General features: G+C 38.7%; 1 protein-coding gene across 1 annotated transcript in view; it reads right to left on the reverse strand.

Moving 5' to 3' along the window:
* Positions 1-20,493, reverse strand: part of LOC306774097 (inactive dipeptidyl peptidase 10-like) — a gene marked incomplete at both ends in the record, with an annotated part of 129,441 nt that overhangs the window by 28,811 nt on the left and 80,137 nt on the right. The window contains 9 exons of the mRNA XM_079264080.1: positions 2,520-2,567; positions 5,851-5,969; positions 6,654-6,701; positions 8,281-8,372; positions 10,907-11,014; positions 11,848-11,886; positions 13,668-13,791; positions 13,871-13,968; positions 20,197-20,351. Coding sequence (XP_079120206.1) covers positions 2,520-2,567; positions 5,851-5,969; positions 6,654-6,701; positions 8,281-8,372; positions 10,907-11,014; positions 11,848-11,886; positions 13,668-13,791; positions 13,871-13,968; positions 20,197-20,351 — 831 coding nt within the window. The remainder of the gene's footprint in view (positions 1-2,519; positions 2,568-5,850; positions 5,970-6,653; positions 6,702-8,280; positions 8,373-10,906; positions 11,015-11,847; positions 11,887-13,667; positions 13,792-13,870; positions 13,969-20,196; positions 20,352-20,493) is intronic.

Here is a 20,493-nt window from a genome sequence, read left to right on the forward strand (position 1 = left end):
GATTTGGCTGGGTGCATGTGACAAAATGTTTGCCCTGAATGCACACCCATCTTGTTGTAAATTTACTCTGAGTGCACACCCCGAAGACGCTGCAACACATGCACCAGGCCAGATCAGCCCTCCATATCTGTGGTGCCAGCACTCGATATTGTACGAGTCCTAAAAGATGAGCCAAAACGCTCCAAAATGTTGGGGTCTCTGCTGTAACAATGGCTGGCAGCCAATGAGTTAAATTGCACAGCCTGGTTCACGCTGTCTGCTTCTCAGTTGATAAAAGATAAAGAACATGAAACAACTGCGGTGTAATGATTATTTTTGTGGTTAAAAACAACATCAGACAGTGAGAGGAGTTGATACATAGCTTTTGTAGCAGCCTTGCAACCAAATATAACGTGGGATAAAATTCAGACCATACTGTAAATGTAGGATCCTACAAGCTGTATCTAGTAAGTAACCAATAGGAGTGTGGAACATAGTAATGTAATGGCCAACATGACATTTGTGCTGATTTGTCGACAGAAGCTAACAAGTCAAACAGAGCTGGTGGAATCTGAAAAAAGAAGTATGAAATGTCCTCCCTCTCAAACACAGCCTGGAAAGAAACGATGGAGGGGGTTAATCTTGTGGTTCAACGTCTTTGCATACTGGGTTGTTCAACAGCAGATGGGTGTTATTTAAAAGTTATATTCCAGCTGAAAGAAGCTGCTAAACTCAACTCCTTTTACTCTGTTAACTTGAAATGAAGCAAGAACGTCCAAGTTTTTTACAAAGAGGTTTTTAAAATCAAGTTTGTTCTCTTCCTAGAACAGAAGTGTCCAAGACTAGACCTCCAGCTATGTAGTCAAATGGCTAAATTCCTTCCTCCACATCAAATCAAATTAAACTTTTTCTAGAAAGCACATTTCCTAGAATAAAATATAACACGAAGTGTTTTACACGTTATAAAACCACTACAAAGAACACACACACACACACACCCAACACCCATTTCCAACACCTGTCTTAATCATCACACATACACCTAGCTATGTGCTGCTGAGCGCAGAAGAGCTCGGTTAGGAAACACTATCACAGGTGGCATCTGCACCAGGAGTGGACCAGACCACAGCTACAAGGGTGCCAGCACGGGCATTCGTTAAAAGCTAATGACGTGAAAAGTCAACATGACACCCGGTACAGAGAGCTCCCTTAGAGGAACACTGGAAAATATGCTATAATGATAAATTATATAAAGATAATAAAACAATCAAGACTTTTTAAAAAAAAAAAAAAAAGTCCCTCAGCACTGTAGAGGCCTGGTGATAGGACAGTGATGCCATTCAGGCGTGTTGGAGAAGGGATGCTTCTACAGATTACAGAATAGTAGCTCTTAAGGCTCAAACATGAGCACCCCATGTCCTAAAACACGTCGCCTTCAGTTCCACTTCACTTTGGCTCATCATTGGTGTTTCTAAGGTGAATTTGAATGTTAGTAGTTTCTCCTGACTCTGACTGGTTGTAGTTTTCCTTTTGGCATTTCCCACTGAAGGAGTCGCCACAGAGAATCCTTGGCTTCCGACTACCAAGCCGGTACAGAATCCCTATTCGCCCAGTTCTACTTTTGCCACATGCTATAAGCCGGATGCTCTTCCTGACGCAACTGTCTGCATTTATCCATGCTTGGGACTGGCTGCAGCGTAGGGGAGCAGGACCTCCCGTCAGGTCACGGGACAACCCGCTCTACCACCTGAGCCACTTCTAGCCCACTTCTGACACATACTGGTTCATAGAGGTAAAAGTAAAAACAGCTCTGATCCAAACAAACTCTGACACTTGAGAATATGGCAGAATAGTGACGTGTTCACGTGCATCCACTTAGATTTAATTTGTATTTCATTACAAAATTTGTTCTGTAATTCCCAGAAAGGTTAACCTGCCTTACGTTAAGTGCAAATCTTTTCTTCATGTCCAAGATTTCTTTTTCCTCTTGGGGGGGGGGGGGGAAGGGGAACTGAAGGTGATGTGTGGGGTTATGCAGAAGGAAAAGCACTATAGACAACGGTTCACATGAATTATTCAGCTCTTCATCCAGAGGATACGTAGTAAAGACATGAGCATGTTTCTGTTTTAGTAACCACATCCCCACATGGGAAGTAGACCTCCTGAACTATGCATTAAAAATGGCACATCTCGCATAACTTTGCTTCTTTCTGTAAAGCCTCTAAACTGAATATCATCAAATTACATAAGTGCAGACAAATCAGTACAATTCTTTCATCCCTTTCCCTTTCTAGGCCTTCACAACAACTGTCTGTTCAACAAGCTATTAAACGCATTAAACATCTTGAAATGCAGAAATTATCAGTTTAGTCTGGCGCCGAATCAAATCACCCAGCTGCTCATGTTTCCACACAAATGAGATGATGTTGCCTAATTGCTGCAAACTATTCTCCATCTCAGAGCAGCCATGAACAAAAGCACATCTGCCCGCCCACACAAACATCACACAAGCACTGTAATGGCGAGTAAAGACTACTCACAGTCCATGTTGTCGAAACTTAGAAGCAGCACAGCTGGAATGCCGGGACCTGAAAAGGCAACAGAAAGTTTTTTTTGTAAGAAAAACACACTGCTGATACATTTCCTTATGGTTTCACGTTTTGAAGCTCAAACATTTGAGGCTTAGAAGTGTTCCTTTGAAATCTAACACTTTTTGAGATATTTAAACAGAGAAATAAAAGAGCCTGCTGTCTCTTCATCAGAAAACACACCACTTCCTCTGGATGTTTGTCTCAGCACTGCAGGCCGCAGTCTTATCTAATCACAGCTGATTGTATAATAATTACCATTAATTGGCAAGAAGCATAAGGCGCTGGAGAACACAGCCTACAGCCAGTCATTTATTTGCAAAAGTATGAATATCCTGATTATGACTGGAATAGGAATAGGCTTTTATTATCATTGTGAAAGTGGTTATCAGTTTCAAGGTGCACAGTTATACACACATCCAATCATACACTCAATAAGAGTTATAAAATATAAAATAACTTCCAACAATACAGTATAAAAAGATAAACAAAAAACTGTACAAGATAACTAAAATAATAAGCCAACATCTTTAACTAAATCCTGGATTAAAAAAACTTAGAACTAAAAAAAAAAAAAAAAAAAATATTATTGTCACATTTACAGAAGTTCAAAGGTTCTCCAGCAGCTAAATCCAGAGTAGCTGTGTTACTGGGGATGTTAAGACTTGTGAATGGACACAGAAAGTTCACTAAGTGAAGCTAAAGGAGACAATGATCTTGAAAATGACATAAAAAAACAAAGCCAAATCTGGTTTCTGGAGATACTTCGGTTTTAAATGTTTAGATATTGACCAAACAATTATGTACCATAAATGCTGTCGATCTAACATTGTTGCTAAAAGTGGCAATATTTGCAATTTGCAAAAGCATCTCAGCTGAAAGTATGCTTTGAAGTACCAAGAATATATGAAACTAAGATTGACACCTTTTACATCTTCAGGAAAAACGGAAAACATTGGATGACGCACAAGTTAATCTCATTCATAGATGCCTACTTTGGTAGGTACTGACTACCTAAAAGTACAGAGTGATAGATAATTGTTGCCATCACAATCTATACAACTAAAGACATAATTTTGATAACTTCTGTGGTGAAAAAACATCATGACACTTGTATAATCTATTCTTACCCAATCTGCCATAGTAATTCTTCTCTCAATCATTGGAAAATATGGTTTAAAACCAGTGATATAAAAAGTGGTCAAATGCTGTGCAAAAAAATTATTTGTCAAAAATACATCTTTGTCATTATATCACCCAGCACTAACTAATGTTTCTTGCTACAGGAGCTTTTATATCCTTGAGTTATGAACTTCAGTAAAATTTTGTGTCAGTCTCTAATTTGTTTTGGTCATACAACTGGGGGCTCGTCCGGGATGTTTTGTATTGTTTTTGTGGCAGTTAAACTTGACTTCTATTTTTGTCCCTATATGTTAGCCTAAGGCTGTTTTGTTTACTTACCAAGTAAATTCTCTTTAGTTGGGCTGCTGTTCTGCCCTTTACTTCGGGCACTTTTAAACCATGTTGAGTTATTTAGACAGTTTTGTGGCTATGCCAGGTGGGATTATTGTTTAGTTTTCTAGTAGAGTGAATCTGTGCTCTGCTTGTAGCTCACAACCTTAGTATGCCACTTCTTCTTTTATATACCATGTATTTTTTAGGTCTTGCACAATTCATTGCTTTATATTGCAACCCACAATGCTAGACTTCTCTGGGAAGATCCATTATTATATAAGGTCTTTAGCTCCTTGTAGACCTATTAGACAATGTCAGACCCTGTCAACTAAATTTTAGGATAATTCAGTAGGATAAATAAATAGCTCTTTCTTAAAATAAAATAATTCTGCTTGTCTGGAGAACCTCTAATACTATCCACTAGTGTGGATTTTCTCTTTTTTTGTCTCTTCCTCGTCTCTTCTTATTTGAGAACTAACAGGACAAGCTTCTCCAACAGCACAACTAAAATGAATGAGAGGTCTAATCCTCGAGTTGCATGCTATCCTGATCAATTACAGCTCTGTGATGATAAGCAAACATTGCTTTGATAAGGTAATGTGTTGATGCTCTCTTCTGGTTTTCCACATTGAATACTGTAAATCATCTTTCGCACCTTTTAATGCTGGGGACTTTTAATAATGTGTGTTATCTGAGGTGTGTTTGACTGCCCTTTGTCTGCTTGGATGCTTGCAGTTTGAATTTTGAACTGAGTTCGATGTACATAAGCTTGCAGAAAATAGCTTTGGAGTTCCTATCCAACTGTTGTATCTTAATCACCTTCCTTCTGTGTGCCATAATTTCTGTTGATTTTTGCTGCTTTTGCTGCTAGTGGACCTTTGCGCCAAATTTGTTCTTCATGTGATGATGTGATTGAACTGGGCAGCAGTAATCAGGCTTGGGGTGTGTCTGCAATCAGTTATCAGGACAGTGGGAGCTTGTTGGATTTGGTAACAGCAGCAGGGTGTATTTCTACTTCAAATTGGTTTTGTTTCGGTACATATAATCATCGCTCAAAACATGAATTTTGTGTTTACACTGGACCCATTTATTCCAGTGGGTAGCAGAAAGTTGCACAATGCCAATTTACTCAAATCCTCAGAGAATAAAAGAAAACTCATGGTAAAAATACTGATAAAATTAGTCTGCCAGTCAGTCATTTTCTTAACTGCTTCGTCCAATTCAGAGTCGCGGGAAGCTGGAGCCTATCCCAGCAATCATTGATCGAGAGGCAGGGTACACCCTGGATAGCTGATGAAATTACTCAGAGGATATTTTTGTTCCAATTTGAATGACTGGGCTCTAATATGATGACCTGATCCCACCAGTCATCACTGCCCATCTCATCCTACCATCAGTGAAGGTGACTGATTCCAGTCATAGAGGATGATGCGTTAAACATTTCCTTTGGCTGTTCAATCCACATTGCGTCAGAGTGGGTTTCTTTTTAATAAACTGTGTAAGTCAGTGGCTATATCCTTAGACATTACATCTGCCTACACCTCATATCAATATTATTAAAACAACATTAAAAGTGTGATCCTATTGTCCGCCTAAAGGTTCCAATCATACAGCCTATCCAGTACCTGTGGTGCTAAAAGGACAAATTCCCTCCTTGGCTTCATCCAAGATAGGAATTTTGCCATCCAGATGGCCAAACAACCCCTACTCTCCAGTACCTCTAAAAGAATAAAGGGGTCAGCTTATCATGAAACAGTGTAGTGCCGGGGAGGGCCAAGGGGACTGGACAGGAAGCGGTTAATAAATGCTTGGTGCCAACTTCTCTGACCTTTACACCACAGGATGGCGTGCTGTGTGTCAGGACTGACATCTGCATCATAGAAAGAACACTCCTCTTTCAATCCACAGGTGAGGCATCGCCGTGGAAACGAGCCGAGGGTTGACACACTGTTAAGGTGAAAGAAACAAGCATAACCTGAGCACAAAAACTAGAGCGTATTGTTTGTTGATTGTTGAATAAAGGCTTGGAGATTGATTAGTCAACCTGAGTGTAAAGGCATTTACACATACAGAACCCAAAAATTGTGTATAATGCCGTTTCTGTTAATGCACACCAAGTGCGATGCAAAATTGTTAAGATATTATAAACATTGTAAAGCAAACTCGCAAGGTGAGTTTCATGTCAAGCCACGACTACAGGGTACTGTTGCTGTAAAAGAAAAGACAGAAATATCCACTGGGTTCATCCTGTTCTAGAAAAGAGTTTCATTGTTTAATACAGGAGCTGAAGCTGGAACACAGCTACTCTGGATGGACTTTAGGACGTCCGCGGGATAGTCGGGAGATCTGCTTTAGCGGCTAGCTGCTTGTTTTAAGAAGCAGAGAAGAAATAATAAAGACGCTCAGTGATTTATCGAACAGCATGCCTTCACTGATTGGTCAATTATATGTGTTGGATGCGAATATGAAGAAAAATCAACCTTAGTTCGAAAAAATAAAACTCGCAAAATCGCAACGGAATTTCATTACTGATGTGAACGTTCATATTGATTTTACACTGATAAAAAATATTACCATGCGATTTATTCAGATGAAATAATCAGTATGTGTGAAAAGGCCTTCAGTCTTTACCTGTATAAATGTCTTTGTTTGGCAGAAACCTCTGTGCTCAGGAAGTATCTGTGAGAGAGAAAGAAGCGCAACTCAAGTAGGGCAAGGTCATAAAGCCTTTCAACGTTCTTCTTTGCTTGTTATTACATTTCTATTACTGCCAACTATAAACACAGATTATCACAATCAGCTGTGGAGATTTTGTCTTTGGAGAAAACTGACAAGAAAAAAGAAAAATCTATATATTTATCATGTGTTTTATTCTCACAATCAAGCACTTAGATTTATTCAAGGAAGTATGAAAAATTGGCTAAAACTAGTTTTTTATTTGAATAATTTTTTCCCTTTTTTATCCTTTGCTGTTCATGTGAAGGAGTATTCATAAGGTTTAATATTAGGACCTTCTTTTAATTAGACACTGGCTTTAATGAGTTACAGCCTACAGGGTATAATTCATCTTCTAACAGAAGATGAACACACACGGCTTGTGTGCTGGTTGGACGGCAAGAAAAGGTCAACTGTAAATGTATAAACAGAAAACACAACATACAAGCGGTGTTGTATTAATTAGTTTTCAGTCCTGTTGAAGAAAGGTGATGAAATTTGTGTTTGGTCAATTATTTCTCACCATTAATAATACAGACTGCTGTCATACCTTGCTGGACTGATTGATTAGTCACCTTCACAATGAGGTAAAGCTTTGAGTGATTGTGTTAATGTAGAATGCAGCACAGCTAAACATGTATGTAGTGGCCCCGAAAAATCACCAATATTTCCTACAACATTGAAGATTTATTCTCTATAAAATTTATTAATAATCCCAGTATTAATATTATCCATTTATTCATTCGTTCTCTACACCACTTAGTCCAGGTTAAGGATCACAGGTCACTGGTCCATCACTGCATTAATATTAAGTAACATTTAATAAAATCAGATACATTATTTTTTTTTTTTTTTTTTGTAAAGCTATTAGTATTTTTAAAAAAATGAGCATTTCATTTTTTGTTTTCAAGAGAAGGCACATATAAATTCATACTTTCCTTTCAGGGATTAATAAAGTTGTTTTTACTTGTTGATATGTTTATTTTATTTTATTTTGTTTTAGATTTCAGTAAAATTAGAGTACTGAAGTGTTTATCTGACATGAAAGTGATTTTATTCTGAGTGATTATTCAATAAAAACTGCATATTATAATGACTAGAACTACCCAGTAGTGTGTTAAATAGATTCAAAGCACTTATTGTCATTTGCACAGTAAGAAAACTTCAAACTTTGCCGCCCACACTGAATGCCATACATATCTAAAGTATAAAGAATAGACTAATTTAAGAAGAGCATGCAAAATAAATAAACATAAAATATCAGTTATAATCGCTGTACATAAATGTGCAGTATACTACAAAAGCAATGAAATGTAATTTTGAAGATATAATTTCACATGTAGTGAAGGGAATTTCTCAACAGGCAGTTTTGCTGCATTAGGGAGACTTTCCCCTCTTGACATTTTTCATTTTCAAAACTTCACATATATTTTTCTGATATTGGTTGTACTTCAGTCAGAGGCGGGTACGTCGTCATGGTAGCAGCTTGAACTCAAACACTGAGATAATAAGAAATTATGTATCAAAAGTCAAACTGACTTACATGATTTGGTTATTTTCATCGTAAGCTAAAATGCTGGTCACCTCCCAGTCTCCTGTCGTTAAATGGCGAACTTCAAGCTGGTCGCTTCGTAACTGAAAGAAAAGAGATCTGAGGAAATGAAACATGTTTGGATTCTACGTATTCTCGCATTGCAATCAGTAAACTGTGGTAACGTAGACTGATGAAGAAGAAAACAGTGAAGAAATCTTCTTCAAAATACATCCCGGCGTGCAAACACGGTCAATCTGTTCACACAGTAAAACAAGAAGTTCATTTTTACATTTTACATATGATTCAACATTGCATAACATCTGCTGGTTGTAAGTAAAGTAAACTTAATTGTACCACAACGGGAAATTTGTCTTGTGTGACAATACAGGTACCGCTGCGCAACAAAGTAGAATGACAGGTAATGAACTAGATAAATACTGTGACATGAAATAACCAAGGCATGTTTTACATCAAAAAATAGTAAAACAGTAAAAAGAAAAACAACAGAAAGTGTCAAAAAGTGCAGAATCTTAGGCAACACTGTGTTTAAAGAAAGTGCAATGCAAGGCAGGAGCTACAGAACTGACATCATTGGAGATATTTATTTAACAGATTAGGGGAAAGAACGATGTGCTGGGGGGAAATGGGTTTCATTCTTGCTTTCCAAGCCAAACCAAGTAGTTCTCACATTTTTAATCCTAAAGGTTCTAGAAAAGCATTGCTGGGTTGTAAACCAGTTCATGCTGATATGGAGTACAGAAGGCAGGAAACTAAGAGCTTCTGCCATAAGACAGCAAAGAAACCGCTGGACAGATCAACCAACACCATTGCAATCAACAGCGAAGACCTGGTTCTGATAAGTTCCATGGGGGAGAAATAATCTGGACTATGTTAAAAACACTGGACATCTTTATTTTTTCAATTTTCTTTTGTACAATGTACAATTATGACAATAAAACAGGCTATTCTTGACCAATCTGCAGCAATAAAACTTATTTAATCTACTAAAATACCATTAAATCAGAATAATTTTTAACTTATAGTTCTGTTTATATGTTAATGCAAAACTAAAATGACAAAGTTGCCATAAGGTTTTGTGTCTATATGTACTGTGAGCAACTAAAAAACAGCAATGCCTCCATTAGGAGCACAGTTACACTGTAAAAATGTATTTTGGTCAAAATTCAAGTTGTCTGATCTGAGAATTTCATTTTGACGTCTGCCCAGTCAGAATGTCAAATAAATGTTTCAGCAAAATGTTCATTAATTATTCAATTCAATGCAACTGACTTTAGAAATACTGTATAGGATGTGTGCATCTTATCCTGGTGTATTTTTTCTAAGTAGTAACAAGACATGATATAAACACAAGTTGTCATTCATTTTCATAACAAATATAAAATATCATATCACATTTTTCCACTTTGAAAGAAGTAGTTATTAGTAGTTGCACGATAACATCAGCATCATTTTGATATCAACTGATATTGGCTTTAAAAGGAACTATGAGACATCGGCTATTTTACCGATATGCAGATCAAATAACAGGCCCTGTTTTGGAGGGAAAATATTGGTCTATTGGCCAAAAATCCACAGGTATTTGTACATGTATTGGTATTTGTAACTACAAGTATTATTTGTGGCACAAGACGATCCATCAACAATGGTTTTATATCTGACAGTTAACTAACTGGACCGTAACTGAATCACCATGAGCCTGACCCATTATATTCCTTATATTTAAAGGAAAGCCACAAGAAATAGAAAGCAACAAGTAAAAACACTACCTTAATAGTTTATTAACTAATTTATACTCATATCTGCTTTTACTGTCAGTAGGACGGATATGAGGCAAGATGAAGACAATAAAACAGATCTTCCATCTTCATTTTGACGCTAACCAAGTGATTGGGTATGTGGATGAAGTTGACTGTCAATGGTGTCGTAATACAAACCCACTATTCCCTATAGCACAGGTGTCAAACTCCAGTCCTCGACGGCCAGTATTTTGCAGGTTTTGGTTGTCTTCATGCTCCAACACACCTGACTGAAATGAATGAACTGGCTGACAAGAAGCTGTTGGATCCATTTGGTTTGAATCAGGTGCGTTGGTGCAGGGAAACAACAAAAACCTGCCGTATACCAGCCCAGTTTGACACCCCTGCCATATAGGACCAACATGGGTAATCATCTCCAGTCTTACACACCCACTACATCTACAAACGCAACTTGCAAAACTATCAGCAACTTCTAATCCACCAATATGTAAAATATGAGATGTGTGTATTCTGCTTGTGCTGTTTTGTCGTCTTTACATTTCATGTAATATGGCGATAAATTAGATGTATTCTAACTAGGCTCAGAAACACCTGCAGCAGCAGAACAGGGTGACAGAACGGGGCTGCTTTTTCCCTGACGAGATTTAATTTATATTACAGTGGAAGCTGTGAAATCTTTGAAAAGCTGCAGGTAATAGCAGCGTCACGTTGGATGGGATTAAATTCACCGCTCAGTGCTCGCAATGACAAAATTACTCCACTTTCCTAGGAGAAATAAATCCTGCCGTGGCTAAAAGACTTATTAGATGAGAAAAAAGACACAAATCAGACAAAGAAACAGGAAATAAGCAGGTCACCTTCTTGGTGAGCATGGCGATGTGGTGGAAATCTCCCTGACCTCCCTGTTTGACGGGCAGAGTGAGGAAAAACCTGCTCCTGTCCTCGGAGAACAGCGGCTCCTGTCTCTGTGGGGACAAACGCCTCAGAGGTGACACACTTTCTACATGAATGTTTTCAGCCGAAGCGGAGGAACTTCAGCAGTCCTGACCTTCTCACCTCAATCTGACGCCAAACAGAATGGATTTTGCATTAAAGTGCAAAGCCTCAGCTTTCATTAGAATGCTGATTCTACTCCTCGGATGCACATAAAGTAGAATAAAACCGTCACATTAAATCATCTTTAGAAAGTGGCTTTATTAGCGACACGTTAGCTCTTTCTCTTGTGGGTTTCTTTGCAGGCTTTTTCTGCTTTTTCTCTCTGAATTTGCTTGGATTTGAGCAGACAGAATCTTGCGTGAACAATGTTTGAGTGAAGCTTTCGGCATAAGAAAGATTCGTTTCATCTCACTTGCTCTTATCCCAGAGAGTCACTTCTGTTTTCCCACGCTGTCAAACTCACTTCGCTCTTAAACCAGCGTCCCCGCTCTGGTCCAATGAGCTTCACACCTGCTTTTGTTTGAACCAATCAGTCTGATCCCTCTTCTTTAAATCGAATGTTTATTAACTTCTTCCTGCATCTCCACCTCTTCATGATGCTCCAGTACTCCACACACCTGCTACCGCTGCTCATCTAGACTCCCGCGTGTCCTATCCCATCCCTTTCCTTTATTTATGTCACCACCACTGATACAAGAGACTGTTGTTGTCTTTCCAGCAGCATGTAAAGCTGAAACTGGTCACTTTAATGAAATAGCCATGGTTTCACAAAATAGGACATCCGCAGGGTTTTAATGTGGCTTAACATTACAGCCTTACAGCTGGTAAATGTAAAAAAGTGAGACGCATCCATCCGACTTACCTGTCTGGAAATCCATGTCTCCGAAGACGCCTCGTGTCTCTGGATTAGAGAGCAAAAAGAGAAAATTCAGATTCTGGCTTTTTCTTATGTCTTAGGTTTAAAAGCATAAAAATATTTTTTTTTTTTTAAAACTTTATATATTATATATATATATATATATGTATATATATATATATATATATATATATATATATATATATATATATATATATATAGAGAGAGAGAGAGAGAGAGAGAGAGAGAGAGAGAGAGAGAGAGAGAGAGAGAGGGGGAAAGAGAGAGAGATAGACACACACACACATATATGTATATATATATATATATATATATATATACATAATCAGTATAAATGTACACACACATATATATAAACCTATCTCTCTCTCTCTCTCTCTCTCTCTCTCTCTCTCTCTCTATATATATATATATATATATATATATATATATATATATATATATATATATATATATATATATATGATATAGATATATGTATCTATATCTATATCTATAGATAGATGATAGATAGATAGATTAGATAGATAGATGTTACATTCAAATACTTTCTTGTATTATTGGCAGCATCATGTGTATTGCGTTATTTTCTGTCATGGGACTATGGATGAAAATGAGCATTTTGCTAAATCCGGTAAAATTCCAGCCGTTTTTGCCTGTTTACCAACATGCACTGCCCCATTCATATAAATACATTTCTGCGTTTCTTTGTGAGGTGCTGCTAAAGACAGTCGAATGACACATATGTAAGCACAACACTGGTTTATTATTTGAGTTTGGAGTTTTTCATCTCCTTTGATGATTCACGGATCCGTGTGAAGTGACTGAACAAAAGAAACTCTGGTGAAAATGGTCGAATACAAGAATGGCAGTACTGGCAGTTGTTATGTGGTCCACATGTCAGTTGTCGGCCTGGATGTGGGTTATGCAAAGTGTTGTGTGAGCCAGAACTGTTCTGGACACAGATTATTGCAAGTTATAGCAGCTAAACTCACATGGAGTAAATATTAAACGTCAAGGCCAAATATGGGTCAAATAAAGCTGTAGACATGGGCCATACTTGGGCCAAACTTCTTCTGCTATCTGGGATGGACACAGTAATCACCTGTAAGATATTCTTAAGAGAGAACATGTGGAATTGTTTACATTTGTCTGTCATATTGCAAATTGATTAATAAAATGTTGATATTGATAGGTGTTTAGTTTGAGACTAAATAGGAGTAAGGTTTACGTCATACCCTGTTTTAATGTCTACATATAAACTCTACTCATGTGCTACAATGGAGGACCCTGGTGGCCACCCAGCTGACACACTCTGTTCTCAGTGGGCGGGGCTACAGCATTGACAATATAACGTTATATTGATGTGTTAAAGGCAGGACCCTGATTAAGCAGTGGAAGTTTGGTGGCGATTGGATAAAATATGAGTGACTTATAAGGACTTTTGATCCATGATGTAATGTCAAAACTGGTCTTCCCACCATGGACATGTATATTCTCAGTTTCCTGTACGTTTCAGCCAAAGTCTTCCAGAGATTATTTTATGGGTCCTGGAATGTTCTACAAGTCCTCTAAGTGTCATACATGTAAGTAAAAGTGTTTGGAGGCGCCTCTGTTTAGGGCCCACTGCTGAGCAATGTGGCCCCGCCCACTTCAGCAACTTCCAATACTAGGATTTGTGACATCAGCAAGCATCAAATTGTTGTCCAATGAATCCATATAGTATTGTTTTATGGTTTTAACTTGTGATTTACATGTTTTTACCATCTTTTTACATCTGAAGTTTTTAAACTAACAGCACCCACCTTAAGACAGACTCCTATAGTGGTGTCGCATACTGTTAGCAGCGAGGCGTTCTGGGGTCGGTTGAGCCACCGCACAGCGAGATGTGTGTTGCTGATCCACTTCACCATGGTGATGTAGAATTCCCTGCAGATCATCAGACAGCAGAGTCAGATGAGGGATTGGGAGTCTTTTCTGTTCCCATGCAGCGCGAACATGTCGTCACCTGAGTCTGAGCTGATCTGGAGGCTGCAGCTCCTGAATGTGTGTCGCACCAAACAGGTTGACCACCGACAGCTTGACTGTAGGGTTTGTCTGACCGGCCTGAAGAGATACAATTTCAGGAGAGTTAGAAATATGTCGGGAAATCATCAGTTTGTTTGACGGAAACAGATTTATACAGTAGTATTTGTCAATACTACTGTATAAATTCTATGCACTAATAGACTTAATCATTAGAGTAAATGACAAATGGCAAATATGCTTTTTTACAATTAATACTTGTTTAATTTACAAAGGAGTAAATTCATATTTCAATATTCTATATAGTCTATATATTATATATATATATATATATATATATATATATATATATATATATATATATATATATATATATATATATATATATATATATATATATACATACATATATATATATACACATACATATACATACATACATACATGCACACACACATACATACATACATACATATACATATATATATATATATATATATATATATATATATATATATATATATATATATATATATATATATATATATATATATAGGTTCAGATTCTGATCCTTTATGTCATAAAATATAACAAAATTTAATACACTGTAAAAAATGGAGCCCTTAAAAATTAAAACAAGAATAAAAACTAAAAGGTTTAAATATGCATAATGTTCACATTCACACATCCTCACTCATACACATATATCACCCACAGTGTAAACATAAAACAAGTTGCACTGTAGTTTCACATAAAGCATTGCACTTATTGTCCAGTAGGATAGCAGAAAAACTTCATCTGCATGAAGTCTTTGTGGTTTTTTCTTTCAGATAAAAGCTTTTCAGTGGTCTGGTGGTTTTTCCTCTGGCTACACGGCAACGTCTGCTTGAGGGCAGGGGTTCAAATGGGCGGTAAGCAGGATGAGATGAGTCCTGTAATATGTGTTTAACCTTTTAAAGGCAGCAGGAGGTGAAAATGTCATCAAAAGCAGGAAGCTGTGTGTGTGTTATTTTCTTTGCAGAGTCTTGTTGTCGGCTGCTGAGCTGCTGTAGTACCACATGAGGATGTCGTGAGTTATGACTCTCTGTGGAGCAGTGGTAAAAGGATGGTAGCTGGTGTTGTGGTAGATTTATCTTCCTGGTGGTTTTCAGTGAGTGTAGCCGCTGTTTGTGTTAAGGGTCCATGTTAAATTCTCTGAACTGAATTTGCCCAGGAACGAGAAGGTCGCTACTCTCTCTACCTTTACCCCATTTATTTCAAGAGGCTGATTATCATCTTTTTTCCTTCTGAAATCTATGATTATCTGTTTTGGGGGTTTTTTTTTTGGTATTTTTTTATGATAAAGGGCAGGTTTTTTACTGCCCACCAGTCTACAAGCCTCTGACCCTCTTCCCCATTAACTGTCTCGTTCCCTGCACTGATCCATCACACCACTGTCATGTCATCTGTATATTTACTGATGACGTTGGGGTTGTGGGCCAGGAAGTAGTCATGTGGGTACAGGCAGGACAGGAAATGGCTCAGGATCATAGACTGTATATAAAAAAGATGGATGGAGTCCATGATGTCACCCATAGGTTTTTGAAGAGCTGAACTGAAGCTCGGTGGGCGGTTCCTACCATTGCCATCTTGGCAGGGGCATGCATGTCGTCTCATCCGGAAAATACAAATGTGGGCAAAGAGGTGGAGCTGAGAGGGGGGTTGTGAGCGTCAGGATGGATGATTGACATCGAGCGAACTCTGAGCTGCCTGTAGCTAAGAGCTAACCGAACTAACCCGGATAAGATAAGAGATAACGCAAGCTAACCAGCTAACGGAGGTAAGCGGGCTAAAGCTAAGTCACGTTGTTAACTGTTTAAAAACTTTGGTTTTTCTTCGTTCTTCTTACTTGAAGCGGGAGATTGGTACCTGTCAATCAAAAGGACAGGTCCCTAAATATGATGAATTTCGAGATAAAATTCACTCCCCCCACAGATTTCATGGAGGTAAACCTGACCTATTAAACCGAAAATGGATTTTTGAACCAGGCTGTAAACATGTTTATTTCTGCTGTGAAGTTGGCCTTTTTAACATGAGAGTCTATGGGGATTTGCTCTGTTTTGCAACCCCTAGTGGATGAAGGGGGTAACTGCAGATTTATACACTTCCGCATAGGCTTCACTTTTCACTGCCGGAGGGTCCGTCCATCTTTCATTTATGGTCTATGCTCAGGATGCAGCCTTGTGGGGCTCATGTACTCAGAGACAAGGAGGTGGAATGTTGGGGGTTCCATATTCAGAAGCTGCTTTTCCATCAGACCATCGAACTGCAAAACCTAAATGTCATAATAAAAAACTGGTAGTGAAACATACATTTCGAAAAACCTTTTAAGTATTGCTAAAAAGTTTTTACACTCCCATGAGGGGGTTTTTCAGATGTTTTGATATAGAAGTATATTGCAAAAGTCTAATGGCATTTATCTGGTGCACATCTGGTACAAATGCATCTGGCCATTCATCTTCTTTTAACTGTTATAGGGCTAATAGGGCATGGGTAAGGGTGGTTGTGGGTGGGTGAAAGGGGATGTGTATGTGTGTTAGTGTTTTATCTATTTTAATGTAAATTGTTTTATAATGTAAAGCACTTTGTATTGTTTTTAAGCACGAAAAGTGCGATACAAATAAAGTTTGATTTGATTTGATTTGATTTACCCTGCAGACGTGACATAGCGGGTCACGTGACCAGTTCATTTTAGGTAAATGTGGCATTGATGAATGGATCAAAATGAAGAGTTTAACAATGAATTAGAAAGGCAAATGAGGCAGAAGAGCTTAGAAATACCCTGAAATAGGGGTACCAAAGTACCATCCTGCAGCTTTTAGATGCAACCCTTTATCCAACACACCTGAATCAAAATAATAACTTGTTACCAGGCATCTGAAGAGATGAAAATTGGATATGGGTTGCATCTAAAAGTTGCTGAACAGCAGATCTTGAGGACTGGACTTGGGTACCCCTGCCCTGTAACAATGCTACATGGTTACCAGGCAAAAGCAGCAAAGAACTACAGCTTACACATTGCACGCCATTCAGTGGAAACTCCTGCAAATTGCAATTGTAGTTTTAGAAATATTGCTTTTATTTAGCAAGAAGCTGTAACGGAAGCACCGCTACAGACTGTGGCAGATTGGTTAAAAAGTTCTGTGTCCAAAGACAGACATTATTATGTTGAAGATCCATCACCTTGTAGAACAGTCTGCTTGGTAAGATGGCGTTGATAGCAGAACTATTGTCCACCAATAGCAATCTGACATCATGTTTCTGTTTTTCCAGATGTAGCAGCACACTGCGGAGGGCAGCAGAGATGGCATCATCTGTTGATCTGTCTGGTCTATGCATACTGGTGGGGGTCCAGAGTGTTTGGAAAAGCAGACTTGATGTATTCCAGCATTAACCTTTCCAGGTACTTCATAACAACAGGCTGGCCTACAAGCATTGAGGCTTGTTATTGCAGTCTGCTTGGGTAGTGGTCCTATTATGGATGTTGAACAGGTCAGAAAACTCCAGCCAACTCCCTGGCACAGTCTCTGACAACCAGTCCCAGGACACCATCAGGACCAGCTGCTTTCTGGGCTTTGATGTGACAGAGTGTGTTATCGCCTCAGGTTTTAGGGTTGAGAATGACCCATTTAACTTCACTCCACACCTTTTTCCGATGAAGGGTAGTACTCAGAAACACCTTAAAGGACATTAGCACTAGATGGGAGTATGGAATAAATAGGTACAGAGCTTACGCTACAAAAGCAGGCTTATTTGTACGACACACTTCATGTACAAGATGGTCAGAGCGCCTTACATGAATCAAATCAAACCAAAGTTATTTTTATAAAAACACATTTCATGCAGATTTGGAGCACAAAGTGCTTCACATAATAATAACAAACAGTGTTTGCATCTCAAAAGCACAAGCAGCCACACTCCAAAGGTTATCACAAAAACAAATCAAAGCACACACATACCCAAACATGCTCTCTTGCACACACACACACGCAGAGTAAATGGACATCAAAACCCACCCTTCTAAAACAAGCTGCGTCTAAAACCACAAAACCCAACATAAAACATTAAAAGCATTACAGCCAGGAAGCATTAAAAAGTACATTAAAACAAGTTTTAAAAGGAAAAAAGCAAACATGAAAAAAGATTAACTACAAAAAATAAAGTGTGTGAGGAATAATCAGTAGTTTTAAGAAAAGGCAGCAGATAGTTGAGATTTTAATCCTGATTTAAAGCAGCTGAGAGTTTCAGAAGGTTTTCTGGGAGAAAAGCTGAACGCTGTCTCCATGTTTAGTTCTGACTCTGGGAATAAAAAGTAGACCTGGCACTGATGACCTGAGGGATCTGACTGCTTCATAACAAACAAGAAGATCCTGAATGGATTTAAGTCCTAAATCAGAGCTTTTCAAACTCCCAGCAGGCTGTTGAAGTCAGTTCTTTCACACATAGGAAGCCAGCAAACCAAGTTCAGACCTCAGAGTCAGTCAACTCCTCCGGTTCGGTTATTAGAGGTATTATATCCTACATTTGAACTGAATTCACAAGTTCAGGTTAGCAATGACAGAGCCAAAACTGGGACATTTTATGGCAAATAAGAGAGATTAAAATTACTCCTGGTTGGAAAGAAGAACTAAAGGATGTCAGTTAAAAGTTGGCTTTCATAGTCGGGTCATAAAACATCAGACAGAGAGAATTATTGTCTGGTTCTGCTGAGTGAAATCTGTAATAATGAGGAGTTGTTGATGAAGTAAAGCAACCACAGCCTGATCATAAAGTTTGGGATAGAAAGGAATAACTTTCTGAACAATCCACTGAATGCAATATTTACAGGCCGAGACAAGTTTAAAAGTTGGCAGTAACTTTATGCCCAAATATATGCCGCTTCGAAGGTGTTTGTTTTCTAACCATGGACCATATAACACATTTAAGATATTAAAGTTGTTATTTGAAGAAAAGAAAGTCTGCACACATATATTTTTTAAGGAATGAAACCATCCTGGAATTTAATTTATTTAAAAGGTGGTGTTTGGTCAGTGGCCTTTCTGTGTGGAGTTTGCATGTTGTCCCTGTGTATGTGTGGGTTCTCTCCGGGCACTCCGGCTTCCCATCGTCCAAAGACATTAATGTTAGGTTGATTGGTTACTCTAAATTGTCCCTAGGAATGACTGTGAGCGTGAGTGGTTGTTTGTTTCTGTGTGGCCCTGCGATGGACTGGCTAGCTGTCCAGGGTGTACCCTGCCTCTTGCTCAAAGACTGATGGGATAGGCTCCAGCTCCCCCGCGACCCTTAATTGGACTAAATGGTCAGGATAACGAATAAATGAATGAAGAAACCATCTGAGCTGAACTGCGGTTGCTTCTTCTTTTCCTCAACGATTTCGACAAGAAAAGCCCAGAAAATGTATTTCATTTGGAAAAAAAACCCAAAACAAAACAGGCAAAAGCTGAATTTAAGGGTGGATTCACATCAGGATAGTCCGCCAAGACTCGCTCCGATTGCAGACTCAGTTCAGTTGGAGGGACAATATTCTGAACCGTTGCATTCACACTGCACTTCTCAAACAAATCAGACCTTTTGAAAAACGTGTTTCACTCACCACCAGAGGCAAAAATACATAGAGGTGCATCTGATTGTGATGGTATAGTTCAGGGGTGTTGAACTGCAGTCCTCAAGGGCCGGTATCCAGCAGGTTTTTGTTCTTTCCCTCTACCAACGCAGCTCATCCGAATAAAATGCATCCAGCAGCTTCTTGTCAACCTGTTTTTAAGTTTTGGTCAGGTGTGTTGGAGCGTGGAGACAACAAAAACCTTCAGGATACCGGCCCTCGAGGACTGCAGTTCGACACCTGTGGTGTAGTTGATCAGATTTCAATCAGAACTTTGACCAAATTCTTCCACATTTTCACAGCGAGCCATTTCTACAATCTAGAGCAGTTTATTATCCCACATGCGAAAGTTTTGGTTGTGCTTACTCGCACTGCGGGTAAATATTGTACTCTGAACCTACAATGCACTTTGTTTTGTAGTCCACTGCTTGTACTTGGTCCACTTGTAACAGACTGAGACCTGCATTTGTAGGCAAACCAAGTCCGCTTATATGCTTAGATAATCCAAATTAGAATTTGTCTTGTGCATTCACATTAACCCCAAACGAAGTGGACTTTCCAAACACACTCGGATTCTAATCAAAAAGACTGATGTGAATGTGACCTAAATGCAGCTAAACACTTAATAATAGCACTGCTACTGGACAGGACATATTCCCCAGTCTTACCATGGGATATGGGTACTGCGTGCCTCGGGGGTAGGTGCTGCCGGTGAACTGGGGCAGAGCCATGTTGGGCACCAAGGTGTCGTTAATGGTGAGAAAAGCCAGACGCTCTCCATCAGGCGACCACCAGTGAGCCAGGTGAGAATGTAGAATCTCTTCTAATAAGACAAAACATCAGCAATCAAACCCTTTATTTACTGCGCTTTGTCTATAGCACTTTATTCTGCTTATAATGCGGTGTCTCTGCCTGCAGTCCTGTCTGGATGTTCAGGTGTTGGATATCGCTTCAGTGGTTCCAAT

This window comes from Telmatherina bonti (genome assembly GCF_933228915.1).
Source record: "Telmatherina bonti genome assembly, chromosome: 24".
Taxonomy (NCBI): domain Eukaryota; kingdom Metazoa; phylum Chordata; class Actinopteri; order Atheriniformes; family Telmatherinidae; genus Telmatherina; species Telmatherina bonti.